We start from the raw sequence: 26,856 nt of genomic DNA on the forward strand, positions 1-26,856 counted from the left end.
ATGTTTTATTGTTTTAATTCTTACTCCAGTTACTACATTTCAGTGTATACATATTGGAGAGACTCAAACCTAAATCACATTTCCTGGGTATAATAGTCTGGTTTTGATTGGACTGTAATCATTTTTTGAAGGGGCTCAATTTCATACGATTTCAGTTTGACCAACATGTTTACATACATGCTTACTGAGATAGAGCAATGTAGAAAGATGAGTTCTAGGGCCTTTTAAAGGGGAACTTTAGTTCATCTTTGGCTTTAATTTACTCATTGGGGGCTTGCTCAGACCGTAAAAGAACATTTTCACTCAGGGCCACAGCAAAAAGTGTAGTTAAAAAGGACATAGTGTAAATGTTATATGGTTTTCCTATTTGCTCTCCCTCATTTGGTTTTATACACATATATTTTCTTTTTTTGGTGTGCATTTCAAAGGTCTGCAATATTACAAAATGTAAAATCCACACCAAAAGTCATTATTCTCTTTCACAAAAGATACTGTTGCTGAGCTGTCTCGATCGCCTTGTTCCCAGTCCAAGCTTTTCTCTCCTAACTTGTCTACATCTCTATGTAACATATTTGCTTAATGTCTGCATAAAAGCTAATCTTGTATCTGTCAAAAAGTGAATAGTTTCTAAGTGCTTCATCATTTTGACCAATTAAATACCAGTTGCTGTAACAGCTTTGAAAGTGGGGGGCTTTAATAAGACATGAATCCCTGCAAACAGCAGTACAGCACGAGGACATAATCTGTTTTTCCTTTATATTAAAGCAGGTGAACCTACTCTGGCCCATTGCCAAAACAAAATCATGACCCTGAAAATGAGCACAATAGGTCTCTTTGAAGATAACCTTGACTCTTGACCCAACATGTTGACATCTCACTTATCAAATCTAAGATGGCTGGCAATTTACTCATAAAACATAACCACAGGTGGTCAAAAAAAATAAATAAAAAAGGGAAAATGTGCAGGCTGTGATTAAACGGTCCAGAGAACCTTTACCGCTCACCGAATCATACCACGCACTTCACCATGCCGACCACTAGACGGCAGCAGTGTTTTATTATAGATTAACAGTACATAGAACCGCATTTCCCATGCAAATTCTCTCGTGGGTAATTCATGCTCGCACCCTCGCCTCGGCTAACAGTTCGTACGTTCTCATGGAAACCAGTGACGAATCGGTGACGAGCCTTTAAAGGACAACAGCACGCTCGCAAATAAAAGTCGCGTTCGCGTCTCTCCGATAAGTCTTTTCTACCTGTCGTAGTTCTGTGAGCCTCAGAGTCGGATTGGACTGTAATCATCAACCCAACAACGTTGTCAGACGGCGGCTGCTCGTTCACGGAAGCGCCCGCACTTGTGCCGTCCCGGACGTCTTCTGTTATTTGAAGGGCACGGCGGGGCACTGCTGCAGCCTGTGTCTTTAAACGCAGGAAGACACGGACGTGTGTGATTCTGAGAGATGTAGCCTGCCTGGCTGAAACCTCTTGTCAGCATCGCTCAAATCTCACCTGCACGTCCCCTCTGCCATCTCCCCGCCGAGGAAGGAAGGAAGAAAGGTAGCCAGGAAGGAAGGAAGGAAGGAAGGAAGGAAGGAAGGAAGGAAGGAAGGAAGGAAGGTGCTGAGATGCTAATGATTTCATCTGGGAGGCGGCAGGAGAAAAAAGTTTATTGTATTTTTGTGTAACAGAGAGGGATTCTTATAAATTCAAATCTTCCACTGAGGCTGCGGACTGAGCGACCTCTACATCTGCAGACAATCCTTTGCACAGAAGAACCTTAACAGGTAAAGGTGATGATTAATCAACTGCACGCATGCGTTATGCTCAGACTTGAACCCTATCATCAGCGTTTACAGAGTGATAGAACACATATTCATTAACCAAGACCGTAAACTTATCCTGGCTTCATTTTCACCTCTGGACATTCGCGAAACAGGATTTATTTGACGTGAATGTGTCTACATGAAAGCAATTATCGATACAATAGTCATAGATGTGTGTCACAAGGTTGGTTTCTTGCTTAAAAATGATGACAATTAAGACTAAACCTATCAGTGTCACACTTCTCATACCTCTAACATGAACTCACGGGTTCTCTGATATTTTCCTCCCTCATATCGTCCCTCATATATACACACAAACATAGGCAGACACTGTCACCACCATGAGTCTAAGATCATATCTAATGCAGAACACAGCACAGTTAAAAATGACCTTCATGCTCTTTTTAGCTATGAAAATAATCCTTGATGTAGGAATTTAATTAGGCCAAATACTCTGCTCTCCTTTTTCAGATGAGGGGCCACTTATTTCTGTCACAGTATTTACATTTTGTATCTACATAATATGAAAGTGTACAACATAAGGCTCGTTTTTACACACTACACCAGATATCAAAAGACATGTCCTGCAGAAATGTCACCTCCAGTTTCTCAGGCGTATTTGCATTTTAGTGGCCAGTTTGAAGCTGTTTCAGATAACTAACTTGTGTTATAAATGAGTCACTACGCTATACATGGCATACGTGCACTGAGGGAGGGTTGTAGCTGCGAGTGTAATTGACTCTGGCAACTCTGTAGTCCAAAACAATATATGTCATTTAAAATGCAGCCATCTTTTGTCAAGCTTCCTCGTGTTAAACAGCAGTCACTGTACTGTGAAGCTGCCGCTGCAGGAAGGAAACAGTGGCCAATTAAGCAACCACTCTGTAATTTCATGCACATGCAGATATTAGTACACAGTGGACTGGATTTTTATCCTCCCTTATGAGCTTTGGTAATTGGATTCCATTTCCAGGTTATTCCAGTTACTTGACATTGCACAGTTATTTGCATCATCAGTTATTTGCATGTCTATTATTTAATGAACACGCTGTCACTTTTGGGCTGCACAGAGGTTTTGTCGTTGGCACTGTTGCCTTACAGCAAGAAGGTTCCTGTTTTGAATCTTGTCTCGAGTCATTCTGTGTGGCGTTTGCGAGTTCTCCCCCTGAGCACGCGTGGGTTCTCCCCAGGCTCTCCAGCTTCCTCCCACCGTCCAAAACACGCACGTTTGGTTAATTGGCGATTCTAAATTTGCCCTTGAAGCGAGTGCGAGCATGTACGGTTGTTTGTTCCTGAGTTGGACTGTCAACCGGCCCAGAATGAACCCAACGTGTCGCCTGGCAGCTGCTGGGATAGGCCACACCTCCTCATCACAATTTGAAACAGAACTCAAGTTACATACACTTACTTCTTTCCATTCAGGTGATTTTTTTAATGAACGGATTATGACATTGCAGCATATAACACAGCGTTGCTGTACATTGGTTATACTGTATATTGTTAGCATCTTACTCCAGTGTTAGACTACAAGGGAAATCATTTTGACGTGCTGCTGCCTCGGCTATGACCTGATCAGAAAGATGGAGCCCCCCCCGGATACAGGGGAGTTATACACAGTGGCATTAGGTCCTAGAGGAGCCATTTACAGCTGTGGCAGCAGCTGTCAGTGTCATTTCTGTCCAGGTCATCATTAGTATCCCTGTCACCGGGGCATATGGCTCTGAAGGCCCTCATCACCGACACACTATTTGGCTCTTATTTCAACATAAAACACCAAAGAGAACAAAACGTTGGATTCCATGAACTGATGCCATGCAAAGCCGGCGACTTCAGATAAAAGATACTTGAGATTGAGGATAGAGATGATTTCTCTTGCCCCTAATTGCTAAAACAAATTGGCTTCTTATCATTTGTCTGATTCAGCCATCAAAAACTAACTGTGTTGTCAATTAATCCCACTAAAGGAGCCAAAAGGGCGGCGAGAGCCTGGTGTTTGTGTTACACTACATCCCTTCTGGCTCTCTCAGCTTTCACGCCCTCAGGAAGGAGCATGTAAACACTGTGATACGTTTGTTATTATCAAATCATTTCACTCTTTTCTCTGTGGATGTGAGTGGGGAAAATAAGCGGCATTCTAATGTTTGGCTCCTGCTCTTCATACTTAAATGCAATGAACATCTCAAGTGCCCTCATTCCCGGGATACTACAGTGCAAGAGCTCATCCATGGTTTGAGCGTGCTTTGATTCCCATGATCACCTTTCTTTCCGTGTTCCTGAGCTCAGAAACGCAGATTATCCAATGTCGGTTTGTTGTGACGGTTGATGTTTAGACTGTGGCATGCTGACGTCATTGATAATGACTGTGTGGTGGTTTGCTGAGAGAGACAATACCAAGCATGTCAGAGGGGGAGCGTTAAGTGTCACCTCAGAGTACAGGGGAGGATACGGGAGGAAGCGAATGGAGAGATTTTAAGTCAGGAATAGAACAGTTGTGCCCGTTTTTGTGTTAAAGGAAAACTGAAGGATGGGAAAAGCTAAACTGGCTCAGTGAGCGATTCCTTTCAGTGAAAGGTGGGTAACATGGAACAATGAGCCTTGGGGAAGAAGTGGAGAGCGAAAGGATTAGAGAACTGGAATGATAAGAGAGCCAGAGAAGAGGGATTTGAGTTTGGATAAATAGACAGTGCCAGAGGGAGGTGTGAGAGGATCAGTTTAGAGTCGTTCTGCAAAGAGACACAGTGTTGCCACTGAAGGGGCTGTCTCTGTTGGCTCTCCCACCCTCTCCCCCTTTGCTCGTTTTGCACCCACCCACTCCCACGTGTGCCCACTCACCCTCCTCCCTCCCCACTAAATGCCATACATGGACCTCGGGAATACATTATGCCCAGCCAGGCCCCAGATCATTGGTGGACTAAGAGACCAGCATGTTTCTGAGCACATGTGGAATACAGAAGCAGCTCTCATCTCTGCATGAAAGTCATGGCCTCTGTCTGCTCAAGGTCATGTGAATAATCACAAGAGAGCTCTGTTGTTTCCGTGTCCCCAAGCAGGAAGCCCTTTCTCCCTGCTGACCCAAACAATGTGGATAATGCATAGGATGTAATTCCAGCAATGTGGCGAAGAATGCCATGAGTTAATTTTGGCCATGATTGGCTTCCTCCGGGGACCTGGTCTCAGGCGTGTAGAGGCCGGATGGTCCCTCTCCTCTTTAGGCTGGAAGATGTGGTATCCATGATGTTGCCTAAAAAGAATATCAGATTTCTTTTCTTTTTACAAAAAAGCGAGTTTTACACTTTGTGTATGTCAACTTTGGCCCAGTCTGTATTTGTGGATGGCACAGTGAGCTGTGTTAATAGAAAATTATTTCTGGAAGTGTTCCTGAACCTATGCAGTGATTTCCATGACAGAATCATGCCTTGTGAATTGGTCCCAGTTTGGAGGAATATTTTAGAGGAGGATTTGGAGGATTTAGAGATTTTACATCCTTACTTTGGTATGTCTGGCCTAAAATATGCATTATTTTCTATTCATTTGGGCCAACATGTTAACATGTTTTATCACCACAAATAATCAGTTGTTTCCTCATTTTATTTTTTATTTTTTTTCTTTGGTCAAGGTGTGAAACATGTTATGCATGGCTTGTTGTTGTGTATGTCTCTCAGCAATAACAAGAAGTAAAGGAGACATTTATTCACACAATATTTGAATGGTTCTTCCTCAAATGCTTGTGTTTAGGTTTGCTTTGTATTTTCAACTTCTTCTTCCGCTCCTCTGTGTCTGCTGAATGTCTCTGCAGTGCTCGCTCTCTGTGCTTTGCTCTTTATTTTGTGCTGTTGATTTGTGCCGTGCTGGATCATACAGGCAGTTCCTGATGTTAGTGCGTGGCAGGTGTTCTGAGCTGATACGAACTGACTGAGCGTCTCAGTCGTTACTGGAGGACCGGGAGACAGCTTAGGCAGAACTAAAGAGGATGATTGTGCTCTCCAAATTCCCATCCAAATGAGGTTAAGACATTAACAGAATATGTCTTTTCTGGTTTCTTCTTGCGTTCTTGCTGTTGTTTGTTTCAAAAATATTTGTACTTTTATTGTTTTTAATCACGACATGCAGCTGTGTTCAGCTGTTTTCAAGCCCTAGAGGATGCAAGTAATTCAACAGTCACAATTATGGGAGCCTGAATAACTAGCAGTTATCCTGCTGGGTCGGTAGGATCTCATGACAGTCATCACTCATCAGCTGAAGTGACTTTTCATTTGTTGAAGTAGTTCCTGTTGTAAATCCTCTCTGTGCCTTATAGTCCCTTTTTTAGATTTAATTTACCCTGCCAAATTCTAGCTTACTGCATATTGGTTAAATAGTTTTTGCATATTGAGCAAAGTCAAATTTTCTTTACATAGGACGGTAACATAGAGTGCATCATGCAAAGTGGAAACGTTCCTGTATCTTTCACTCACACAGAAATCACAGACATGGATCAAGATAATCTGAGCCAAAGCCAGACTCAAGAAGACATCCCAACCAGCGGAGCAGAGGCTTTAACAACGACTTCAGCGCCACCATCAGACACAGCGACTCCTGCCACTGGTCAGCCGACCAGCCAACCTACAGCTCCCCACAGGCCTCGACGGCCTCAGAGAAGCGCCAGGGTTGAGGGCTCTGTAGATATCGCGGAGCCCAAAACCGAACTTGCTCCGCTAGCCAATCGGGATGAGAGCACTCCCGATGGCACTGTAGCAAGTCACCCCAAACCCTCTCGCTCTGCAGCAGTCAAACCTGTGGGAGAGCGCACCGGGCCCAGCATTAGGGCTCGTTCTAAAGGTCCGGGTCACCAGCCCGTTAGGGCCGCCTCAGTCCCCCAGCCGCCTGCAAGCAGGCCTGTGCCCCCTCACCTGAACCCTCACGCACAGAGAGCCCTCTCTGTGGCAGGCACTGCTGACACTCAGCCTCAGACTGTGGAAGACTTCAGGTAGGTTTCCTAATCTCTATGTATGTCCTGACAGTCATGTTGCAGCATTCCTTCATAGGGCATCTCATTCACAGGCATTTAGGAAGATGAGCCATGGCACACATAGCATTAATATTCATAAAATAATTTGACTTTATATGTAATATATAACTTTCTACCTTAACTTCTAGTATTGACAGAATCTATGACATGCTGTCTATGCTCTGAAACACCTGACATGGTCAGTTTTAGAGAGAAAGTTTTATATTAAATCTCAAACGTTTTTTATTTTTGAATTTAGATGACTTCATACTTTTCTTTGTTTTTGTGAATCTCTGTAGTAAACAGAGTTGCTAAAAAAGTTTAGAAGAAAGATTAATATTGCTATATTGCTGACAGTGTAAATTTGGGCCAACCACCTCACTTTGGACACTTTTCATAGAGCTGACAGGGCAAAGAGTTTACAGCTGCAGACCTGCGACATAAGCAATTCAAATAAACATTTAATCCACCATGCTGCATCAGAGGTATCAACCAATCAAACTGCCTGACTTAACCATGTATCTGATCTTGTCACTGATTGTCACTACAATCCCAAGCCTGCCCACTGTTAAGTATCACGTTCACGTCAATACTAACCCACAAACAAGCGATCGTTCCGGGATGGATTGGGTTGCAACCAGGGCTGCCCTGAATGCCATAGTTTGGCGTATTCTGCTGTAATGCAGAGTAATACCTCAGACAGAAAGCTAGAATGTCATCATAGTTCTTTTCTCTCACATACTCCTCAGTACTGTCTTGAGTAACCCTCACAGGAGTTCGCTGCCCACTGAAACAGAGTAGGGACAGATATGTGTGTCTAAATACTCTGCTTTCACAGTGTCATGCTGTCTTTTATTTGTCCATAAAGTTGCTATATTTGCTGCGAGGTATTTATTACACTAAGTAAAAGTCTGTCCCTAAATCTGCTAAGAAAGATGCTAGTTGAGTTGAACTGAAGACGTTCACTGCTGGAGTGACAGGGATGTCAGCTGCGGAAATAAGCCGAATACCAACCCTACAAACAATAATCCAAAAACTTTAGCATTTGTATTGCTAATACAGAACAGTACAGTACAATGCAATACAGTAATACATACAGTCACTGATCACGGTGAGAAACTGAATGGAAGATATAAGAAATGCAATATGATGTTAACACAGTTTGTCTGTAAATTATGACAGGTATATAAGGGATGAGTGTTTGAGAGACTTGACGTAACAGCCTCTTCCAACAGGGTGCACATTATCACCTGGAACGTTGGCTCAGCCACGCCGCCTGATGACATCACGTGTCTGCTGGGCCTGAATGTGGGTGATGGAAACACAGACATGTATATCATCGGGTGAGTGTTATGTGGTGGACACAGTCATGTAATGTCTGTTCCACATCAAAACTGTACATTGTCACTAACAGTCGGTTAGGCTTAAGTTTCAGTCTCTCCCTCAATACGACATGATTTATCCACATTTCATTCATCCAGCCTTACAAAATCAAACTCTCTCTCCTTTGCTCCTCCACTTATTTGTCTGCTGCTGACCCTTTTGCCCTTTTGTGTCATTTTTCTCCAAGGCTGCAGGAAGTGAACTCCATGATTAACAAAAGACTGAAAGATGTCCTCTTCACAGACCAGTGGAGCGAAGTCTGCATGGAGAGACTCAGCCCCTTTGGTTATGTGCTGGTCAGTCATGATTTTTTTTTGTTGAACATACATCTCTTCTCATTTGCAGTAAAATGCTAAACAGCTTAGATTCGTAAACACTACATTATCTCTGGTGAGATGTCTGCTGTTCAGGCTCATTTTGTTCCCTGAGCAACTGATGGGGTGACGATTTATAACAAGCGTGTAATGTCAGCGTATCTGCTATCTCCCGCAGTCTGCCAAGCCGTCAGAAGCACTCACTGACTCTTGGTCTCCCTTTATAGCTGTACACTCAATGTATTCATGGCAACACATACACAGAAAATGTAATGCTCTCAGAAATCCAGTAGGTTTCATATGAAGCACAATGTGCATTTATTCTCAGTATAATTTCTGTAGTGTTTATCAAATAAGACATTAAAATCAAGTCCACAGTGTGTTATTTTCCAGGTCTTATTTTACTGAGCGCATACACAGAACTTGTGGTTGACGTTTAACTTATGAGACTTAAACAAAGCTTTGCTCAGTTGCCGTGGCGAGCCAGAGCACATGAACCAGCTGTCAAGCTGAGAGTGCTAGACAAATATCTCCCAGGGTGCAGTTTTATTTTTGGATTGCGTTGCTGTCATTGTTGATGGGTGTCTGACCGTGAGACTGATGCTGTCCTACAGCGATGTCAAGGTCTGCTTGGTTTTCTTAAACTTTGTTAAAATCATCTTAATGTGACTTCTTGAAGGGATAGACTAATTAAGTGAACAAACTGGAGTTCGTCAAACTCTCAAGTAGGGGGAGACGCATAATAATGTCAGTAGGAAGTTGCATGGTCATGACATGGTGGTGGTGGAGGACACACATGTAGCAACGAAGCACCTCATCTGTTCTCTCTGCTCTGAGACTGTCTGTTCAGCAAGGCTGAAAGCTATAACTACTGCAGCCACAAGAAAGCCTCCTCAGATCGACCCTTTTCTGCTGAGAGCTTACAGGACACTTTTTCTGGCTATTCACCACACAGCTTCTGCTGATTGTCAACACAATTTCTGTTTATGTAAGCTACAGTTTCAAATCTCTCATGGTGACATGGCACATAGAGGGATTTTGTTACAACCTGGCCTTCTTACTTTAAGCCTTTTAAAAGAGATGTCTGCTCACTTAATTCGACATAATGAACAGTGGAGGTAGATGATGTTCCTGTGCTCATTTGCATTAGAGACCAGAATGAATAAACTGTTATTTAACACTTCAGGATTTGTAGCCTGTCCTGCTAACTTCACACTTGTTACTCACCACTCATGTCCTCAGTCGTGTGCGTTGTTGTACGAGGTCAACATATGCATCTGCACACATGCACTCTCGTCTTTGGGCTTAAAATACTTACCACTTGGAATGATGTTGATAAAAATGCTGTTCAACCACAGCGTATACAGGCAAAGGTACATTTCTCAGACTTAACAAGAACGCACAGAGAAACATTCGCTGCCTGTGTTCACACTCGTACCAGAAAGTAAAGTTGGTCATCTTTACAGTTCAGTGAATCCGTTATGCAACAACGTCGTTCAAATTGCCTGGTAGTATACAAGCAAGAGGGTTTGGTCACGTGGATGTGTGTGCCTCTGTTACAGCCCGCAGGCCATTTCAGTTCGGGTGTGATTGTGCTTCTTCAGAATACGGCTGGGGGTTGGGATGTGTAAATGACTGCACAAAAAGGGTGAGGGAGGGGTGACTGTACATATCTGGGAATGGGGCTGACACACAAATACTTGCTTCACTTAACAAATGCACACATCAGATTCCTGCCCATCCATACCAGTGTAAAAATATCTACAGTGTTTTTCAAGTCTGTGGAGCAAAAATATCAAGATTTGCACGTGATTATTGTGTAGTGTAACAAGAAGCTAGATGTTGGAGAAATGATAAGAAAAAGAGGTCTAACAGTCACTACACTGCAGGCTTTTTCTCCGCAAAGTGGTTTGACACCGCAGTGAGGGTTGACCACAAGCTGTAGCATTCCTGATATGCAGTGGCCCGTGTTAAGGAAAGGGAGAGCTAGGACACAGGATCACACTGGGCACAATGGAAATGCAAGAGGGTAAAAAGAGATAGTGCGAGAAGGGGCCAATATATCTTATGTTCCTACAGTTATGCTGTTTTGCAAGTAAAATTTGCAACTGCTCCTCTTAGAGAATCATGTAAAGTCCCTGCTCTTATCTCTCCAGCCTTTTTATGTTACCTTTATCTAGTTCTTCCTGTCTGTCCCTCCTCCTTCAGGTGACATCCCAGCGGATGCAGGGGCTGCTACTGCTGGTCTTTGCTAAATACTTCCATCTGCCATTCCTCCGTGCAGTCCAGACTGAGACCACCCGCACTGGCCTTGGGGGTTACTGGGTAAGATGTCCACTGACACCATTCTGTGATCAGCACTGTGTTATGGAACCTTTTACACAGCAGAGCAAGACAGAAAAGGGGATAAGATCTGTGTAGTAGGTTTAGGCTCACATTGGTGTCCATGATACTCTGATACATGTCTTAGACACACTGAACATAAGCATGAAAGATGGCACTTTGTCAATTCTTATCATTTCTTAGTCAAATGCTGCTTCATCCAAGTAATCAGAATAACGAGAGAGATGTTGGTATCTCACAGCCAGCTGTTTTGATACTTGGAAGTTCAAGCATTAAAAACTGAACCACGTGAATTGTCTAAACAGGTTTGTATAATTTCCCTTTTTATTTTCGAGCCTACTTCACAGTGGATGATTGCCCTTACAGTTTATATAATGAACCTTTTAAGTGAAAGTCTTCGTACTTCATACTGGAGCATCATTTGTTTTTGCAGGTCAGAGCAGTTGAGAGAGTAGTAGAAGAGAATCCACTGACTAATTTTGCCCCCCTGGTGTGCACTTCACTGTTTGCATTAAATATTGATGCTGTTTACTTCCTGTGCCGGAAAAAAAGATAAATAAATTCAATGAAAGCAATTAGTGTTCACAAACATTTTTTTTTTTTTTACCACCTACGATGTTAATTTCACACATCCACTTATTTAATTCTGTTACCATGAAAATGTTAGAAGAAGCAAGCAAACACTTTATTTTCTCACTAGTAGCTGCCAGCCTTTCTTTTACGGTGTTGTGCTTCTGTTTACACAGTATCAAATGACAACATAAGGCAACAAAGAACACTATCCGTCATACGTTCACAAACTAAACTCCTCTGCTTGTTCTTGTTACAGGGAAATAAAGGTGGAGTGAGTGCCCGCATGTCAGTGTTTGGTCACAGCATCTGCTTCCTCAACTGCCACCTGCCGGCTCACATGGAAAACTCTGATCAGCGGATGGAGGACTTTGAGAGCATCCTGCAGCAGCAGCAATTTGAGGGCCAGGCTGCCACTGGGGTTCTTGACCACGAGTAAGTCGGTACACATTAAAACATGGGTACACACACTCAGACATTGTGACCCATAGAGTTTAATGCATCTGCTGGGTAAGCAATGAAAAAGGCATTTGGAAACTTTCACTGGAAGATTTTTTTCATCATGAGACAAGGTAGCACAGTGTCGACTGAGTGTAAGGCTCACTGTTGAAGCTATCACCAATACTGTATATTTTCAGTGTTGCAAACCTGGTGTATGTGGCAACATTTCCAAGAAAAACTCTGCATGCTCTTACACTGCTGCACCTTCACACTGAGACCATTTACCTGGCAACACAGGAGTTGTTTCTCCTTATACAGGAAAAACAACACAGCACACAGGAAATGCTATGCGGCTTTCAGGGAGTTTACAAGTAAATGCTGCTGAGGATTGAAATTAGCCATTTTTGGATTTTTTTTTTTCTACAGTTGATCAGTCTGAAAAATTATAGGGAATAATTTAGCAAGAAAGAGCTGAGACTTTCAGCGTTTTGATGAAGAGCAGCAGAGTTTCTCAGCAAAATGAACCAACTTTTGCTCTCACTGTGTCCAGATGCTTGTAGATACATGCCACGCAGAACATAAAATTTGACAATTGATCATCAGATTAAACCAATAGGCTTTGGGTTTTTTTTGCTGCCCCAAAATTCTGTTATCTGAGGTAAAAAGGAAAAAGCTAAATTGTACCCATCAACCAATTTTAAATTTTGTGTTAAATTTTCTATTCTTGTGCATATGTTAATTTTCTGTTTTTTGTTTTTTTTTCCAGTATAGTTTTCTGGTTTGGGGATCTCAATTTTCGCATCAATGACCTGGATATGCAAGTGGTAAAATCAGCCATTGATAACAACAAGTTTCCTGTGTTGTGGGAAAAGGATCAGGTACAGTAAAGGTTATAATATATTTGTGAATATAGAAGACTGTGAAAACAAATTTAACTACTCTTCATGGGGCCTTCTTGAAATTAGACTAGATACAACTTGTTCCTTACATCATCTACAGGGGTTGGACAATGAACCTGAAACACCTGGTTTTAGACCACAATCATTTATTAGTATGATGTAGGGCCTCCTTTTGCAGCCAATACAGCGTCAATTCGTCTTGGGAATGACATATACAAGTCCTGCACAGTGGTCAGAGGGATTTTAAGACATTCTTCTTGCAGGATAGTAGCCAGGTCACTATGTGATGCTGGTGGAGCAAAACATTTCCTGATTCGCTCCTCCCTAACACCCCAAAGTGGCTCAATAATATTTAGATCTGGTGACTGTGCAGGCCAAGGGAGATGTTCAACTTCACTTTCATGTTCATCAAACCAATCTTTCACCAGTCTTGCTGTGTGTATTGGTGCATTGTCTTGGTGATACACGGCATCACCTTCAGGATACAATGTTTGAACCATTGGATGCACATGGTCCTCCAGAATGGTTCGGTAGTCCTTGGCAGTGACGTGTATTGGGCTAAGGGAATGCCATGATATGGCAGCCCAAACCATCACTGATCCACCCCCATGCTTCACTCTGGGCATGCAACAGTCTGGGTGGTATGCTTCTTTGGGGCTTCTCCACACTGTAACTCTCCCGGATGTGGGGAAAACAGTAAAGGTGGACTCATCAGAGAACAATACATGTTTCACATTGTCCACAGCCCAAGATTTGCGCTCCTTGCTCCATTGAAACCGACGTTTGGCATTGGCACAAGTGACCAAAGGTTTGGCTATAGCAGCCCGGCTGTGTATATTGACCCTGTGGAGCTCCCGATGGACAGTTCTGGTGGAAACGGGAGAGTTGAGGTGCACATTTAATTCCGCCGTGATTTGGGCAGCTGTAGTTTTATGTTTTTTGGATACAATCCGGGTTAGCACCCGAACCTCCCTTTCAGACAGCTTCCTCTTGCGTCCACAGTTAATCCTGTTGGATGTGGTTCATCCTTCTTGGTGGTATGCTGACATTACCCTAGATACCGTGGCTCTTGATACATCACACAGACTTGCTGTCCTGGTCACAGATGCGCCAGCAATGCACCAACAATTTGTCCTCTTTTGAACTATGATATGTCCCCCATAATGTTGTGTGCATTGCAATATTTTGAGCAAAACTGTGCTCTCACCCTGATAATTGAACCTTCACACTCTGCTCTTACTGGTGCTATGTGTAATTAATAAAGATTTGCCACCAGGCTGGTCCAATTTAGCCATGAAACCTCCCACACTAAAATGACAGGTGTTTCAGTTTCATTATCCAACCCCAGTATATTCATAGCAGCTAATTAATTTGATATTTTATTGGGTTACATTTTAGAGAAAAGCAGTAGTCTATACTCTGAAATTGTATTCAGACTTGTTTTCTAAAAGGCTTTAGACTACCAAAACTTTAACTCTACATAAGAATGCTTGTCAGACTGGTGATTTCATGAGCTGAAGATATGTTAGAAAGTCCCCAAGTGCGTAATATATTGTCCTCTTTATTGCCACTGGAGGGCAACAGAGTGTACCGCTGTTGATGTTTGAGCAGGCAGCAGTCTGTCAGTCAGTATGTGATTACTACTAAATAAAGTTTTTTTAACAGCTGAACATGGCCAAAGACAGTGAGACAGTGTTGGAGGGATTCCATGAGGGCCCACTAAAATTTCCTCCAACCTATAAGTTTGATGTTGGAACAGATACATATGACACAAGGTTGGTGATGCCGGAGGTGCAAATACAGATTCTAGGCCAGTGACCATATATTACAGAGCCTAGCTCAGAAAGAATTGTTACACTGTCCTCTAAGAAAGGTCCTCACTTGCCTGAAGGGAGGATGATCTTGCTTATCTTGCTCTAACACTGTGTTTCTGGCATCTCAGTGGGAAGAAACGTAAACCAGCTTGGACTGACCGGATCCTGTGGCGCCTGAGAGCCACTGCACCTGCTGCTTCAAATGTGGGGAAGCGGGGCTCTATTTCAGGGCTGACCAGCGGGACAAAAGTGACACAGCACTTTTACCGAAGTCACATGGAATACCTCGTCAGTGACCACAAACCAGTCTCCTCCATCTTTACCCTGCAGGTGGGACACATTAGAAAGATGATGTTGACCAGTTACTATCATTAGGATCAGCGTCAAACTTTTGATTGTGAATTTATATTAAAATAACTCAGCTGGTTGAGAAGACGCCCCATGTACAGAGGCTACAGCTCCTTAATGCAGCCGGCCTGGGTTCAGCTCCCAGCGTGGTCCCTTTGCTGCATGTCACCAGTGCAAAAATAAATCCTTAAATATACTTGTAATTGTATGATAATTTCAGTTTAAAGAGTAATGCCTAGATAATACATAAAAAAAACATGCCTGAACTTACATTGCTGAACCATAATTTGGCCTAGATGAGCAGTCTACACTCAGATTTGGAAATATCGAACGAGTATGTACGCCTGACCTTGTAATAACATCAGTTTCCAACATGATTTGACAAATCACCCCATAACCAGTTTGGTTCAGGTTTTTACGCAGGGTTTGCTATCATTTCAGGTAATTATTGTCACTTTGGAGCACTTCCCTATAAAGTGAAATGTGTTAAATATTCCTTTGTAGTTCCCATACAAGGTGGATATTCCTCTGGTGACACTCATTGTGGATGATGAGTGGAATAGTATTGCTGATGCTAAAGCAATATTCAAACTGGCTCCCAACTATTCCCGCAGCTCTTGGGACTGGATTGCACTGTACAAGGTAACTTATCAACTAAAGAATCTATGTGAGCAAACCAACGTGTAGGTGTAATACAAAAAACCTTACTGTGCATTACCACTTTTGATGAAGTACTTAGTTTTTTCAAGGCTGCTACTCACCCATAGGTGGGTTTCAAGCACCACAAGGATTATGTGGGATACGTGTGGGCCAAGCAAGAGGAAGCTGATTTTCAGCGGCAGGAACATGAGGTAATGTGGATGCATGCTCTCCTCTGAGATTATTTTTTTTTGTCACATTTAATAAGTGTCAGAATAACTGTTTTCCAGGTAACCTTTACGGAGGAGGAACTGCCCAAAGGCTCAGGAGACTTTATCCTGGGTTACTATAGCAACAACATGAGCACTATTGTGGGTGTAACTGAGCCATTTCAGGTAATCATAACTCATTTTGTTTTATTTTAGGTAATTCAGTCAAATGCTGTTGAAGCTGATATTCTCATCTGCATCTTTACGCCCTTTCATGATCTGTATTTGCATTTTGCTACTTTCTTTCTATATTTTTACCACTTCATTACACATTTTAAAAAAAAATCCTTCTCAATTATCCTTAGATCCAGCTTCCCACTTCAGACCATGATAGCAGCTCTTCAGACAGCTCTGACTTGAGCTCAGAGGATGACAGCACTGTTGTCATGAAAATGAGGTCCCGCAGTCCTAGTCCACATAAGAGCAAACGCCGCAGCCATCGCAGTCGCAGCCGCTCTAGCAGCCGCTCCAGCAGCCCTGTCCAGGCCAAAATAAAGGAGCCTGACAATACTGGCAGCGCTGCAACAGAAAGTGAGTCTACAGGACGTCCAGGAGAGGGCAGCAGCAGTCAGCATTCTGGTTCTGGAGAAGCAGGCAAAAGCACAGATGATTCAGGAGTGTGATGCACCATAAAATCCTGCTCTAGTTACAGGTCACATAGCCAACTGTCGTGTCTTTTATTCCATACATCCACTACACTGTATGTCTTCTGTAGTGAAAATGTACGGTTTTGATGCCATCCTTTTCAGGAACAGTCATCTGGTTAGTCCAGATGCTTTACTTGGCCTTGAGTTGTTGTATTAAGCTGTGCACTTTGTATGTTTTTTATTTTGATACCTTTCACTTTGTCTGGTGTTTCCTCTACCTTTGTCCCTTCTCAGGTGTGGACAGTACAGGGAGCTGACACCTTGCATTAGGAATTACTCAAGGATTCGCACTCATGTTGTGTAAAAGAGTGGTTACTTAATTCTCATTAGAAGTCATCTTCCCTATTTTCAGACAGTGTTTTGAGACTCTGCATAGATGTTCTAAGCAGTCAAGTCAGGAGACTACAAAAAGGCAACATCGTACTTGCTCACAAATCATTCACTGTTTGCTGTAATTGTTGAATATGTGTCTATTTTGATACAAATTGGCTCATTTAAATTTTGAAAATCAAAAGTAGTGATAAAAGCATAGCCATTTAGCCAACAATCACACTCATTACAGGGATTTTCTGCAAATGGAGACAGCCATCCAGTTTGACACAGTAATATGGTATAGTTCAAGCTATGTGGACATTCCCTGCTTTGGAAACTTAGCACACATGACAACATGACACATAATATGCAGGGAGCATTTCAAATGATCCCCCAAAATTAATAACATTCTTCCTGGGTGCATAAAATCAGAGCCAAACCAAAGTAGATCTGGACCAGGATTCACGGGGCTCGGACATCCCCCGTGGTGGCAGCACGACATGTCAGTGTTGCGAGGAAATGTGACCGTAAAGGTCTTTAAATAGACCGCCATATCAGTGTAGCGTGATGTGATGGCTGTGAAAGGCCATGTCAGGTGATACATCACAGCTGTCTCGCCAGAGCCACTTGATTAATTATTGGCCACATACTGCTGGCTGTGCGAAGTACAGTACCTGACCCATAGTATTTTGCTTTTATGCTCATTCTGTGCCCTAGTTTTGGTGTATGAAACTCGTATCATACTTGTTTCTCACTGATTTTAAACAAAATTTTCTCACAACACAAAAATCACTTAATTGTATTGATTGCATTTTTTAATGTGTGTTAAAATGCAATTCTTTGCATCGTTTTTCAAGTAGAGTTGAATCAAGACATATTTAAATCTGGGTGATATACACATGTGAGCAAGACTTCTACTGTGTAGAGCTTCTACAGGGATTTGTATTGTTGCACAATACAAAGCCGACATGCTCCACTGATGTGATATATCAGGTAAATGAAATATTCCAATTGAATGCTTTACTTTTCACAAATGACTCACTCTTTGATTTTGTTCTCTTTTTACGTCATTACATTTTGGCTTTCCCTCTTGCTCAGATGCTCCCGGTTATTAGCTGACTGTAACAGTAGTCACACTAGTGGTGTTACATTGTTACTGTGAGACCTCTGATGCATCTTAAAATTTGTACTTTTTGGCTGTTAACATAGAGCAGTGTTGTGGTTGTCAGTGTGTATGTCTGTAATTAGCTGTTGGTGTACGTGTTTTTCTGGAAGTGTGCACTTGTGTGTGTTTTAAATGGTGGAGGTGTGTGTGTGTGAGCGAATGGGGTTTGGCTGCGTCTGCATGGTTTGCTGTTGGACATACTGTACATTCCAGTACTGTGGTTTTTGTGCCGTAAAGTGCTGTTTTTGAACCCTCTTTATCATGTATGTGGCTGTGAAATTTGTTAGAAACACATGATATGGACAGTATAAAATTTTAACTGCTGTGTAAACGTTAATTGAAGAAGCTGAGGAAATGCAAGGTGGTTATACTTGCATAAATCGGAAATTGTTGGAGTCTTTGTTGTGCATTTATCTATTTTCTTGATTTTGAAAAGAAAAAGGAGACTGGACCTTTCTTTGAAAGATGTTTGAAAAAAGATGGTCCTACCTTAGGTGATTTAGATAAGTATGTTCAATACTGCAGTCATGACAAGTGACTATTGTGAAATGTCTGCTGAATGTTTCTGTTTTGTATTTGTGTGGCTAAAATATAAGAAAATATATGTTAAAAAATATATATATATGACATACAGTTAGACCATATAGAGGAGACAATCTATGCCACAAAGATTATTTTACTTAAATTATGTATTTATTTTCTTATTTATCTTTTAAATGACCCCCAATTCTGCTGGCCAGTGACAGAGCTTTATTTCAGTGGAAACGGCAAAAATATATAACAGAATATTTTAAATCATTTTCCTTTTTCTTATAGAAACTACAATGAGAGATGGTAATTTAATTCAGATCAGATGTTGCTTTTATTGTCAAAAGTCTACATTGTTTAGTCTACAGGTGTTTGTATTATTGTGACTGAAATGACAAAATATACAGCAAGCCTGTGGGATAATGCTTGTTGGCTTATGAGGATGATAAATCTCTGTGAAGTCATCAGATCAGACAGTAAAGAAGGTTGTTTAGGGGTTGCTTGCTTTGCTCTCCAACTCTAAAACTAGTGCAACACTGTCCAAAGAAATATATATACTCTCTTTCAAATTGTGCTTTGTCTGCCTCTTGATTTTTCTTAATTTGTGTTGTCATTATTTAAATGTTTCATTAATGTACAGTCACTTTATCTTGTGGTGCTGACACCAACTGTGTCAATCTTGGAGTGCCTGCATGAGGAGTTAAAAGGAGTGTCTGCATGGGAGAGAATAAAAAAGAGATGGATTAAAGAACAAAACAGTGAGTAAGCATGAACATGCATTTTACAAAGTCAGCGTGGGCGATGGTCCCATAAAACAAAATATCTTGACTCATGAGCATGCCAAATCTCTCTTGGCCAGTCACCATAAAGGTCATCAGTGAAAATATAGTCCCTAACTTGTATTTCTTCTGTTAAATAAAAGAACAGCACTTCTCTTAGGGGTTGCCAACATTACAATAGACATCCAGTATCTTATTTATCTGTTAACCAAGCATTTATTATTGAGTGATCATTGTTTATGCTATCATTTACTCACTAATTTAGGAATTACAACACATCCTGTAGGTGGCAACATCAAGTCTGCCTTGCATCATCCTTTTATTCTTTGAAACTAAAGTGTCCTTTGTGCAAATTCATGCTGAATGTGCTGCAACTGATGCAACACTGCTCCGGGATTGTGTTACTTGGTCCAGTGACACATTACAAACCCAGGTAATAATGAAGATTTAGAGAATTTGTTGTCTAAAATGAGGTTTTTCGTGTGAGCTGTCTCCTTTAAAGACTTTTTCTAGCAAAACTACAAAATGGGAACTTAATTTTCCCCAGTAGAAGAAGGTGTTTGAGCAATAATCCTCGTCAGCACTGTCTTAATGATGTTTGCATTTGAAATAGGTTAACTTTCCCCTGCCACAGCATATGTCTCAGCTAAAACTTGTGCACAACACAAACTGAAATGTTTTATGAGTAAATATATTGTTCCAACACTGAAAGTAGACAAATAGTCCTCTTAATTGGTTTCCTCAAATTCACTTAATCTTGTTTGAGGGCTACAAGCAAAGTAAACAAGCCATTCTGAAGAAATTAATTAAACCCATCTCTGACCTACCCGAGGCACCATATGCACACAGTCGCAGCTTTTGATCATATTACACAACATGGCCTGAGGTATAAGAGGGACATGGGGCTTTTGTAACATGATATAATCAAATTATGTTCAGATAGAATATCACCAGCATCGACTCTTCACTCCACAACCAAGTTTTCCCTTTGCAGTAAATGTATTTCCAGGTTAATCTGGCTGCGTCACCAGGCAGATTTTATGATGTTCACATTTTGTGATGTTCTTTATAGATTATCTTCTTATCAGATTAATTATGTGGGCTCTGGTTTATAACAAAGATTGATAGCGGTTTCAGGGAAACACCTATTTTCTTGTGTGGTCCATGTATGATAATATTTTTTAAGTTTAAGTTATAAGTCACACCACCTGCTAACACACCACCTGCTAAGCCAATAGGAGTATATTATAAGATAAAAAAGATAAATAAATAAAATCCATGGTAAAGATTAAAATGCATGAAGCAAATAATGTTTAATTTTTCAAAACTTTCTTACGATTGTTACAATGCATGAAGTGTTGACCAATCCTTCCTTCTTCAGGTAGTTATTTTGGTTAAAAGGCTGATGTTGATGATTTGGAGGTAGATTAATATTAGTTTTAAAATAGTTTTTTTGGTATTTGTCTTTGAGTTTTGTCATTAGTGCACTCACACCACCAAGACAATGGAATGAAGAAATACTAGAAGAATGGGTAGGTACATAACAACATGTTGGACAGATTTGCATACTTCTCATTTCACCACGATTCTCACAAATACCACGCGCGTTTAAGTCATTTTTAAGGTAAAAGCCGCACCATGACCGGCTCAAGTTTCTTTGTGATATTTTGCGAGCACGTGATCTCGGTCAAATTTGGATTCGGTGATGCCCTCTAGGTTACAGTTGGTGCCGCCCCTCGATAGGCTCAACGGTTTGGTCCACCTCCTCGTTACGTCACTACGTCCGGTTACACAGTATAAATGGTGGAGCTCTGCGCCAAAGCGCTGGATACAGCAGGATAATCAGTTGACCTCTGGTTTAATAGAAGAAAGAGGGTGCACGAGGCGCTGCCGAAATAAGGAAAAACGTTCAGTTAGTTTGATACCAACTTGACATTTAGTCTATCTTCTTGTACCAATAACCAGTCGTTAACATGATGAACGGACAAATGAACGGTTTTCATAACTCCCTCATCGACGAAGACTGCTTCTTGTTCACCTCAGAATCGGTCGGAGAAGGACACCCTGGTAAGAACCGACATGCCGGCATCTTTTTTCCCGTCTCATGACCTCACATTTGTTATTGATTTTATTTATTTTTTATTTTTATTTTTTTTACAACGCCGTTTGCGCCTCACGTTGTAAATGTAACATTTGATATATGCAGTTAAACGTAGTTGTAGACTTTCGTATTACGTACATTACGGCCTTTTCTCCATCGTGATTATTGTTGGGCCGGTCTCCTGAGCACGCGCTACTAGCTAAGGTTAGCTAGCGAAAGATGTTGGATCTCCTGATTATGCACGTGGGGCCTGGTGCCTGCTAACGTTGTGATTTGGGCAAATAAATGGAGCATTGTGGATATTCAGTTGTAAAGACGGTTTGATGTAACTAATACAGTGTTCATAACTAGATTATATCGTGGTTGGCTTCCGGTCCCGTTGCGCGCGCTCCCCCTTCTCATCACACGTGTATTTGCTGAAATGGCGACTGTTAAGACCCTAACCACAAAAACGGGGCCGATGGCGTTGTTGATTCAACCTTTGTTTAGGGTCGGTGATGTGATTTATTTATTTTTTCATTATGGAATGGATTTTCATCTTTTATTACGTCTTCCAGACAAGATCTGCGATCAGATCAGCGATGCAGTCCTCGACGCCCATCTCAAGCAGGATCCTGATGCCAAAGTCGCTTGCGGTGAGAACGCCCTTGAATTTAGTTTTCCATGTGGGGATCTAAAAAGTTTTATGGTTGCGATTGTGCTCACTTGTATTTGTGTTCCCTAATCTAGAGACTGTTGCCAAGACTGGGATGATCCTGTTGGCTGGTGAAGTGACATCCCACGCCACCGTGGACTACCAGAAAGTTGTGCGTGACACCATTCGCCAAATTGGCTATGATGACTCCTCAAAAGGTTCAGTATTTAGTTGTATTTATGGATCAGGCTTTTGTTAGCTGTGCAAATTTTGGTGTTGATCAACAGCTGTGTTTTGCACAGGCTTTGACTACAAGACCTGCAATGTTCTTGTGGCCTTGGAGCAGCAGTCTCCCGACATTGCCCAAGGTGTCCATATTGACCGCAATGAGGAGGATGTTGGAGCTGGGGATCAGGTCAGTAGTGTCCATCAATGTTTTGGTTTGCTCTGGGTGTTCTCAAACTACAATCTACGGGATTTTTATTTTATTTTTATATATATATATAATCTTGATGGTCTTATCTTATAGGGTTTGATGTTTGGTTATGCAACCGATGAGACCGAAGAGTGTATGCCTCTCACCGTTGTCCTTGCCCACAAGTTGAATGCTAAGATGGCAGAACTGCGACGCAATGGCACCCTTCCTTGGCTCCGGCCAGACTCAAAGACACAGGTGAGCATTCAAACTAGTGGTGTTTTTTTTTCATTCTGGAGCTTTGCTCTATGCATTTGTAGAAGACCGCTAAACCGTGTCCGATTGGGTAAATAAATCATCACGTTCTGATGTAGATTGTTTTTGGTGGTTTGTTTACACTCTTATCATTTTAAAATCGCAGGTTACTGTGCAGTACCGCCAGGACCGTGGTGCCATGCTCCCTGTGCGAGTGCACACGATTGTCATCTCTGTTCAGCATGATGAGGATATCTGCCTGGATGAGATGAGGGATGCTCTGAAGGAGAAGGTCATTAAGTGTGTTGTTCCCTGCATCTACTTGGATGATGACACCATCTACCACCTGCAACCCAGTGGTCGATTTGTGATTGGAGGCCCGCAGGTAAATATCGCAACACAAGGCTGTAAGAGAAACATAAAACACCCCACTCACCCCAAGTTACTGACCCGAGTAACTCCTTTTACAGGGAGATGCTGGGCTCACTGGGCGTAAAATCATTGTAGACACCTATGGAGGCTGGGGAGCCCATGGTGGTGGAGCCTTCTCTGGGAAGGACTACACAAAGGTGGACCGCTCTGCTGCTTATGCTGCACGCTGGGTGGCAAAGTCTCTGGTGAAGGCTGAGCTCTGCAGGAGAGTGTTAGTCCAGGTAAGTGGTTGTGTTAGCATCATTCAGTCTTTACTGAAGAGCGAGGGTCTGCAAGAGGTTCCTCCCTGAATTTTTCTGTTTGTTTCTTTGATGCTTGATATAATACATTTGTGTGCTGTATTAGGTGGCCTATGCCATTGGAGTTGCCCACCCCCTATCTATTTCTATCTTCCACTATGGGACTTCAAACAAGAGTGAGAGGGAGCTGCTTGACATTGTGAAGAAGAACTTTGACCTCCGTCCTGGAGTCATTGTCAGGTAATGTTTAACCTCTGACACTCAGTGGTACAGCCGCTGCTGGGTCCTTCATGTTTCCAGTGCCTTACTTGTCTTTATTGGATTGTCCGTCTGGGATTAAGTTAACTTAATCCATCTATAAGAGTTAAGTAAGATCCCATTGGCACCTCGTCTTATTGTTATCAAAAACTGAGTTTTAGTTCAAATTATCTGGCGAACTAAATTACATGTTACACGGGTGGATGTATGTTTGGGGGGGGGTGCTATTTCTTTAGGGTGGGTGTGTTTTGTTAAAGTGAATTGGGAGCATACATCTCAGGTAGACAAGCGTTTTTATAAATTGGATGAGACTGGTTTCCATCTGCAAGCAGCAGTGTCCTGTTGGTTGGCAGGGTAAGTGTTGAGCTTCCCGTTTCCCTCTTTAGCAGCAATTTCCTTATGGTCGCTCATGACTCATCCCGTCAGCTTCTGTGAACAGTATGAATGTGTGCACGGTCATCGGGTGTGAATGCTGCTAAACATATTGATTATGTATTCCAGGGAGCTGGATCTGAAGAAGCCCTTCTATCAGAGGACCGCAGCCTACGGCCACTTTGGCCGGGACGCCTTCCCATGGGAGGTGCCCAAAAAACTTAAATACTAAACCTGTTAAGCTTTTCCCCCCAGGCTTGTTGGTGTATACTACAGAGAAGCCTCCAAGGTCCCAGGGGTGAAATGCACTTCTTTCCCTCTCATTATGCTATGACACATGACTCCCTCCCTTCCTCCCTCCATTCTCCCTCTGTCTTGTTACTGTTTTCTGCTGGTTGCACGGTCGTGCTGGGTCCTAAGAGGTATGCCTCAGAAACTTGATGTTTTAAAGAATTAGATGGGTTCCAAGAACTCGTGCATTGTAGTACTTCATATTTTCTCGTCTTGGGGTCGCCCTGCTTCTTGTAGTAGTCACTCGGTAGCTGCGTTCGGTTCTCATTTTGGCATTCCACTCTTGTCAGTATCTTCAGTGTCATTGTGGTTGCTTATTTGTCAATCTGAGATGCCCCTCCTAATTTACTGGTGCTACAGATGAGACGTTTGAGGCCATCAGAGAGTCAACAAGTTAATTTGAATGCATCATTTGGTCACTGGGGGGGTCCTCTTATCAAGCACTACCTTCTAAAATTCAGATTTTTTTTTTTCTAAACATTCCTCCTTTTGTCAGTCTGGTAAAGTTATTCCTTGGCCCAGTGTTCTTTATCTTTTTTTTTTTTTTTTTTTTTTTTTTTTTGGTGGTTTTATTCCTGCATCGTTATGGAGGATGCTAGAGTGGCACAATTGAAATTCAAGGGTTGTTCTTCAATAATGCTATGCATTGCAGGCTAAGGGGCGAGCCAAATCCTAATCATATGAGCTCAAATGAGCATAAGGCCTCGGATGCCCCTACAGACCTTTGCAGTTTTCTGATGTAATACAGAAAAGTCAGAAGCTGCTATGTCACTGCTCGGGTCTGCAGAGGTATTGGATATACTTGATAAGATGGGGAAACTTTGCTTGTTTATGCATTGAAGTTAAATTTTAAACTGGTCCTTTTTTAAATGTAGTTTCCCATGCTTTTTAAGTTGTGAAGTGACTAAAGACCCGTGTGCTCCTTAAGCTTATTGATGGCAGGTGTAGCTACAGAGAAACCTGTTTCCATCGCTATCTTAAAGGAGCGTGCTCTTTGCGACAGTCTTACTGGTTAGGAATCGCACCTCAACACTATTTATTTGTTCTCTGAAACTCTGCGTGGATACAGAGAAGCTGAAGTTTCAGATGGCAGCTTTAAACAGACGTGGTTATTGAATCTTGAATTCCTTTTGACTTGATTTTTTTTTTCTCTTCAGTGTTTGACTTGAGGTCCCAGAGTGTTGTACAGAAAAGCTTTGGTCTGCCTCTAGTAAACGACTATTTTGCAACCTTTTTTATTTTTGAACACCAGATTTCATTTCACCTTTTTTAGCTGGGTTAGTTTTGAAATCCCATTAAAATGCCTTGTGCAATTGTTTGGCTCTTGTCTATCCTCATTGACGTGATGGCAGCATTTGGCTGGTGTGGTACAGAGAAACCAGCCTTGTTTACACAGCCATCCTGTGAGTGGGATAGTTTGGGTTTGTTCCCTTTGACTACTCGGAGGTCATCTGGTTGACTACAGTAAGTGTAAGAGTGCCTTTTCTACTTCCTTTACTTCCCATTTGCTTTTACCCCCTTCCCTGCTTTCAACTTCCAGAGGAACAAGTAGCTCAGTGTAACGTGCTTCGTGTCTGGATGGGTAGTTTTCTGATGCTCTGTAATAAACTACTCACCATAATACTTTGTCTCATTGAGTTTTCTTCTTAGGTTTCTTACATCTCACATCAGACGTGCGTTTCTCATGCTTCGCTTTTACAAATGCTCATCTACAAATAGCCAATATTTAACTCCATAAATGTCTTTAGAGTCTGTTACCACTGTTTAATTTCCAAATTATATGGACTCGGAGTGCAACAGTAGGTCGACTTTGTCATTTGTGACAGCTGTTGTCTTTGAGGTTAGCATGCATTTGGTTGTACGGTGTCTGAGGTATTTTTCAAAGCCTCAACAGATTTGCATGTTTAGCGGAACAATGGGGCTGTATATAACCCATCTTCCATGTATTTTGTAGCCGTATAATGAAGTTCTTAGCTGGGCCACTAACTGTGGGTGGTTTCAGGATGATTGATGGGCTTAAATTCGATTTCTACCAAATGTAGGCCATACATGTGTCCAAGACTACTTGAAATGTGAAGGACAAGATAAAGTAACAAATAATAAATGCAGCACATACTACCTAGAACACACTACAAAATAAGACTACATCATTCGGTTATTTTTCCTTGTGTCAAAAGTGCATTTGTCAGTTTTTAATCAGACATTTTAAGTGTATTAACAAATTAGACTTAGTTGAAAAAAAATGGTGTTTGCACATTGTTTGAATTTGGTGGTCTTCTCAGCTGCTTTACTCAGCTGTTGTCCAAAAATAGATTTTACAGATGGCGTCAGTTAAAGAATATTTATGCCATCCAAAGTGCAACTTCGACTCAACTACGCCGATTTCCTTCTCAAGCCGCAATTCTCAGAAGACTTTATTGATGGAGAGGCAAAGACGGTGTTGAAATTTGGAATATTGAGCTGTTTTAGTGTAGTAGTTCAGACTTTTTACAAAAGTTTGTCCTTCAAGGCACCCACGTGTCTCATTAAATGTGTGTGCAGTTAACAATTTACCCACACGGTTCAGGTCATCAGTGTTAGCCTTAGGGTCACGGACAA

General features: G+C 41.9%; 2 protein-coding genes across 3 annotated transcripts; both read left to right on the forward strand.

Annotated features, from left to right (window-relative positions):
* The first annotated feature begins 1,120 nt into the window (after nt 1–1,120).
* On the forward strand, nt 1,121–19,051 carry inpp5jb (inositol polyphosphate-5-phosphatase Jb). 2 transcript variants are annotated; one of them, XM_072387891.1, is made up of 14 exons: nt 1,121–1,557; nt 1,606–1,784; nt 6,282–6,789; nt 8,046–8,153; nt 8,381–8,489; nt 10,716–10,832; nt 11,680–11,855; nt 12,628–12,739; nt 14,426–14,535; nt 14,703–14,904; nt 15,427–15,564; nt 15,690–15,773; nt 15,852–15,956; nt 16,136–19,051. In XM_072387891.1, exons 3-14 carry the CDS (start codon nt 6,293–6,295, stop codon nt 16,451–16,453), a joined length of 2,076 nt encoding a protein of 691 aa, XP_072243992.1. In that variant the 5' UTR covers nt 1,121–1,557; nt 1,606–1,784; nt 6,282–6,292; the 3' UTR covers nt 16,454–19,051. The 2 variants fall into 2 exon arrangements, with proteins under 2 accessions (XP_072243992.1, XP_072243991.1); XM_072387890.1 differs by having other exon boundaries at nt 1,121–1,784.
* A 2,047-nt stretch (nt 19,052–21,098) lies between these two features.
* Nucleotides 21,099–25,881, forward strand: mat2ab (methionine adenosyltransferase 2Ab). Its single transcript, XM_072387892.1, has 9 exons — nt 21,099–21,328; nt 21,920–21,997; nt 22,092–22,214; nt 22,299–22,411; nt 22,526–22,669; nt 22,833–23,051; nt 23,137–23,319; nt 23,444–23,577; nt 24,097–25,881. The coding sequence occupies exons 1-9, from the start codon at nt 21,235–21,237 to the stop codon at nt 24,197–24,199; spliced, it is 1,191 nt and encodes a 396-aa protein (XP_072243993.1). The 5' UTR covers nt 21,099–21,234; the 3' UTR covers nt 24,200–25,881.
* Nucleotides 25,882–26,856: the final 975 nt, after the last annotated feature.

This window comes from Leuresthes tenuis, unplaced genomic scaffold (genome assembly GCF_036924035.1).
Source record: "Leuresthes tenuis unplaced genomic scaffold, fLeuTen1.0.hap1 SCAF_6, whole genome shotgun sequence".
NCBI lineage: Eukaryota > Metazoa > Chordata > Actinopteri > Atheriniformes > Atherinopsidae > Leuresthes > Leuresthes tenuis.

What these genes read in the sequence shown, in the direction of transcription:
- inpp5jb (XM_072387890.1), top strand. Translation starts at nt 6,293, where the DNA reads ATGGATCAAGATAATCTGAGCCAAAGCCAGACTCAAGAAGACATCCCA. An exon ending in CAGACTGTGGAAGACTTCAG is followed by an intron (nt 6,790 to 8,045) that starts GTAGGTTTCCTA and finishes CTCTTCCAACAG; the next exon opens with GGTGCACATTATCACCTGGA. An exon ending in ACAGATACATATGACACAAG is followed by an intron (nt 14,536 to 14,702) that starts GTTGGTGATGCC and finishes CTGGCATCTCAG; the next exon opens with TGGGAAGAAACGTAAACCAG.
- mat2ab (XM_072387892.1), top strand. Translation starts at nt 21,235, where the DNA reads ATGATGAACGGACAAATGAACGGTTTTCATAACTCCCTCATCGACGAA. An exon ending in ATGTTGGAGCTGGGGATCAG is followed by an intron (nt 22,412 to 22,525) that starts GTCAGTAGTGTC and finishes CTTATCTTATAG; the next exon opens with GGTTTGATGTTTGGTTATGC. An exon ending in GGCCAGACTCAAAGACACAG is followed by an intron (nt 22,670 to 22,832) that starts GTGAGCATTCAA and finishes TTAAAATCGCAG; the next exon opens with GTTACTGTGCAGTACCGCCA.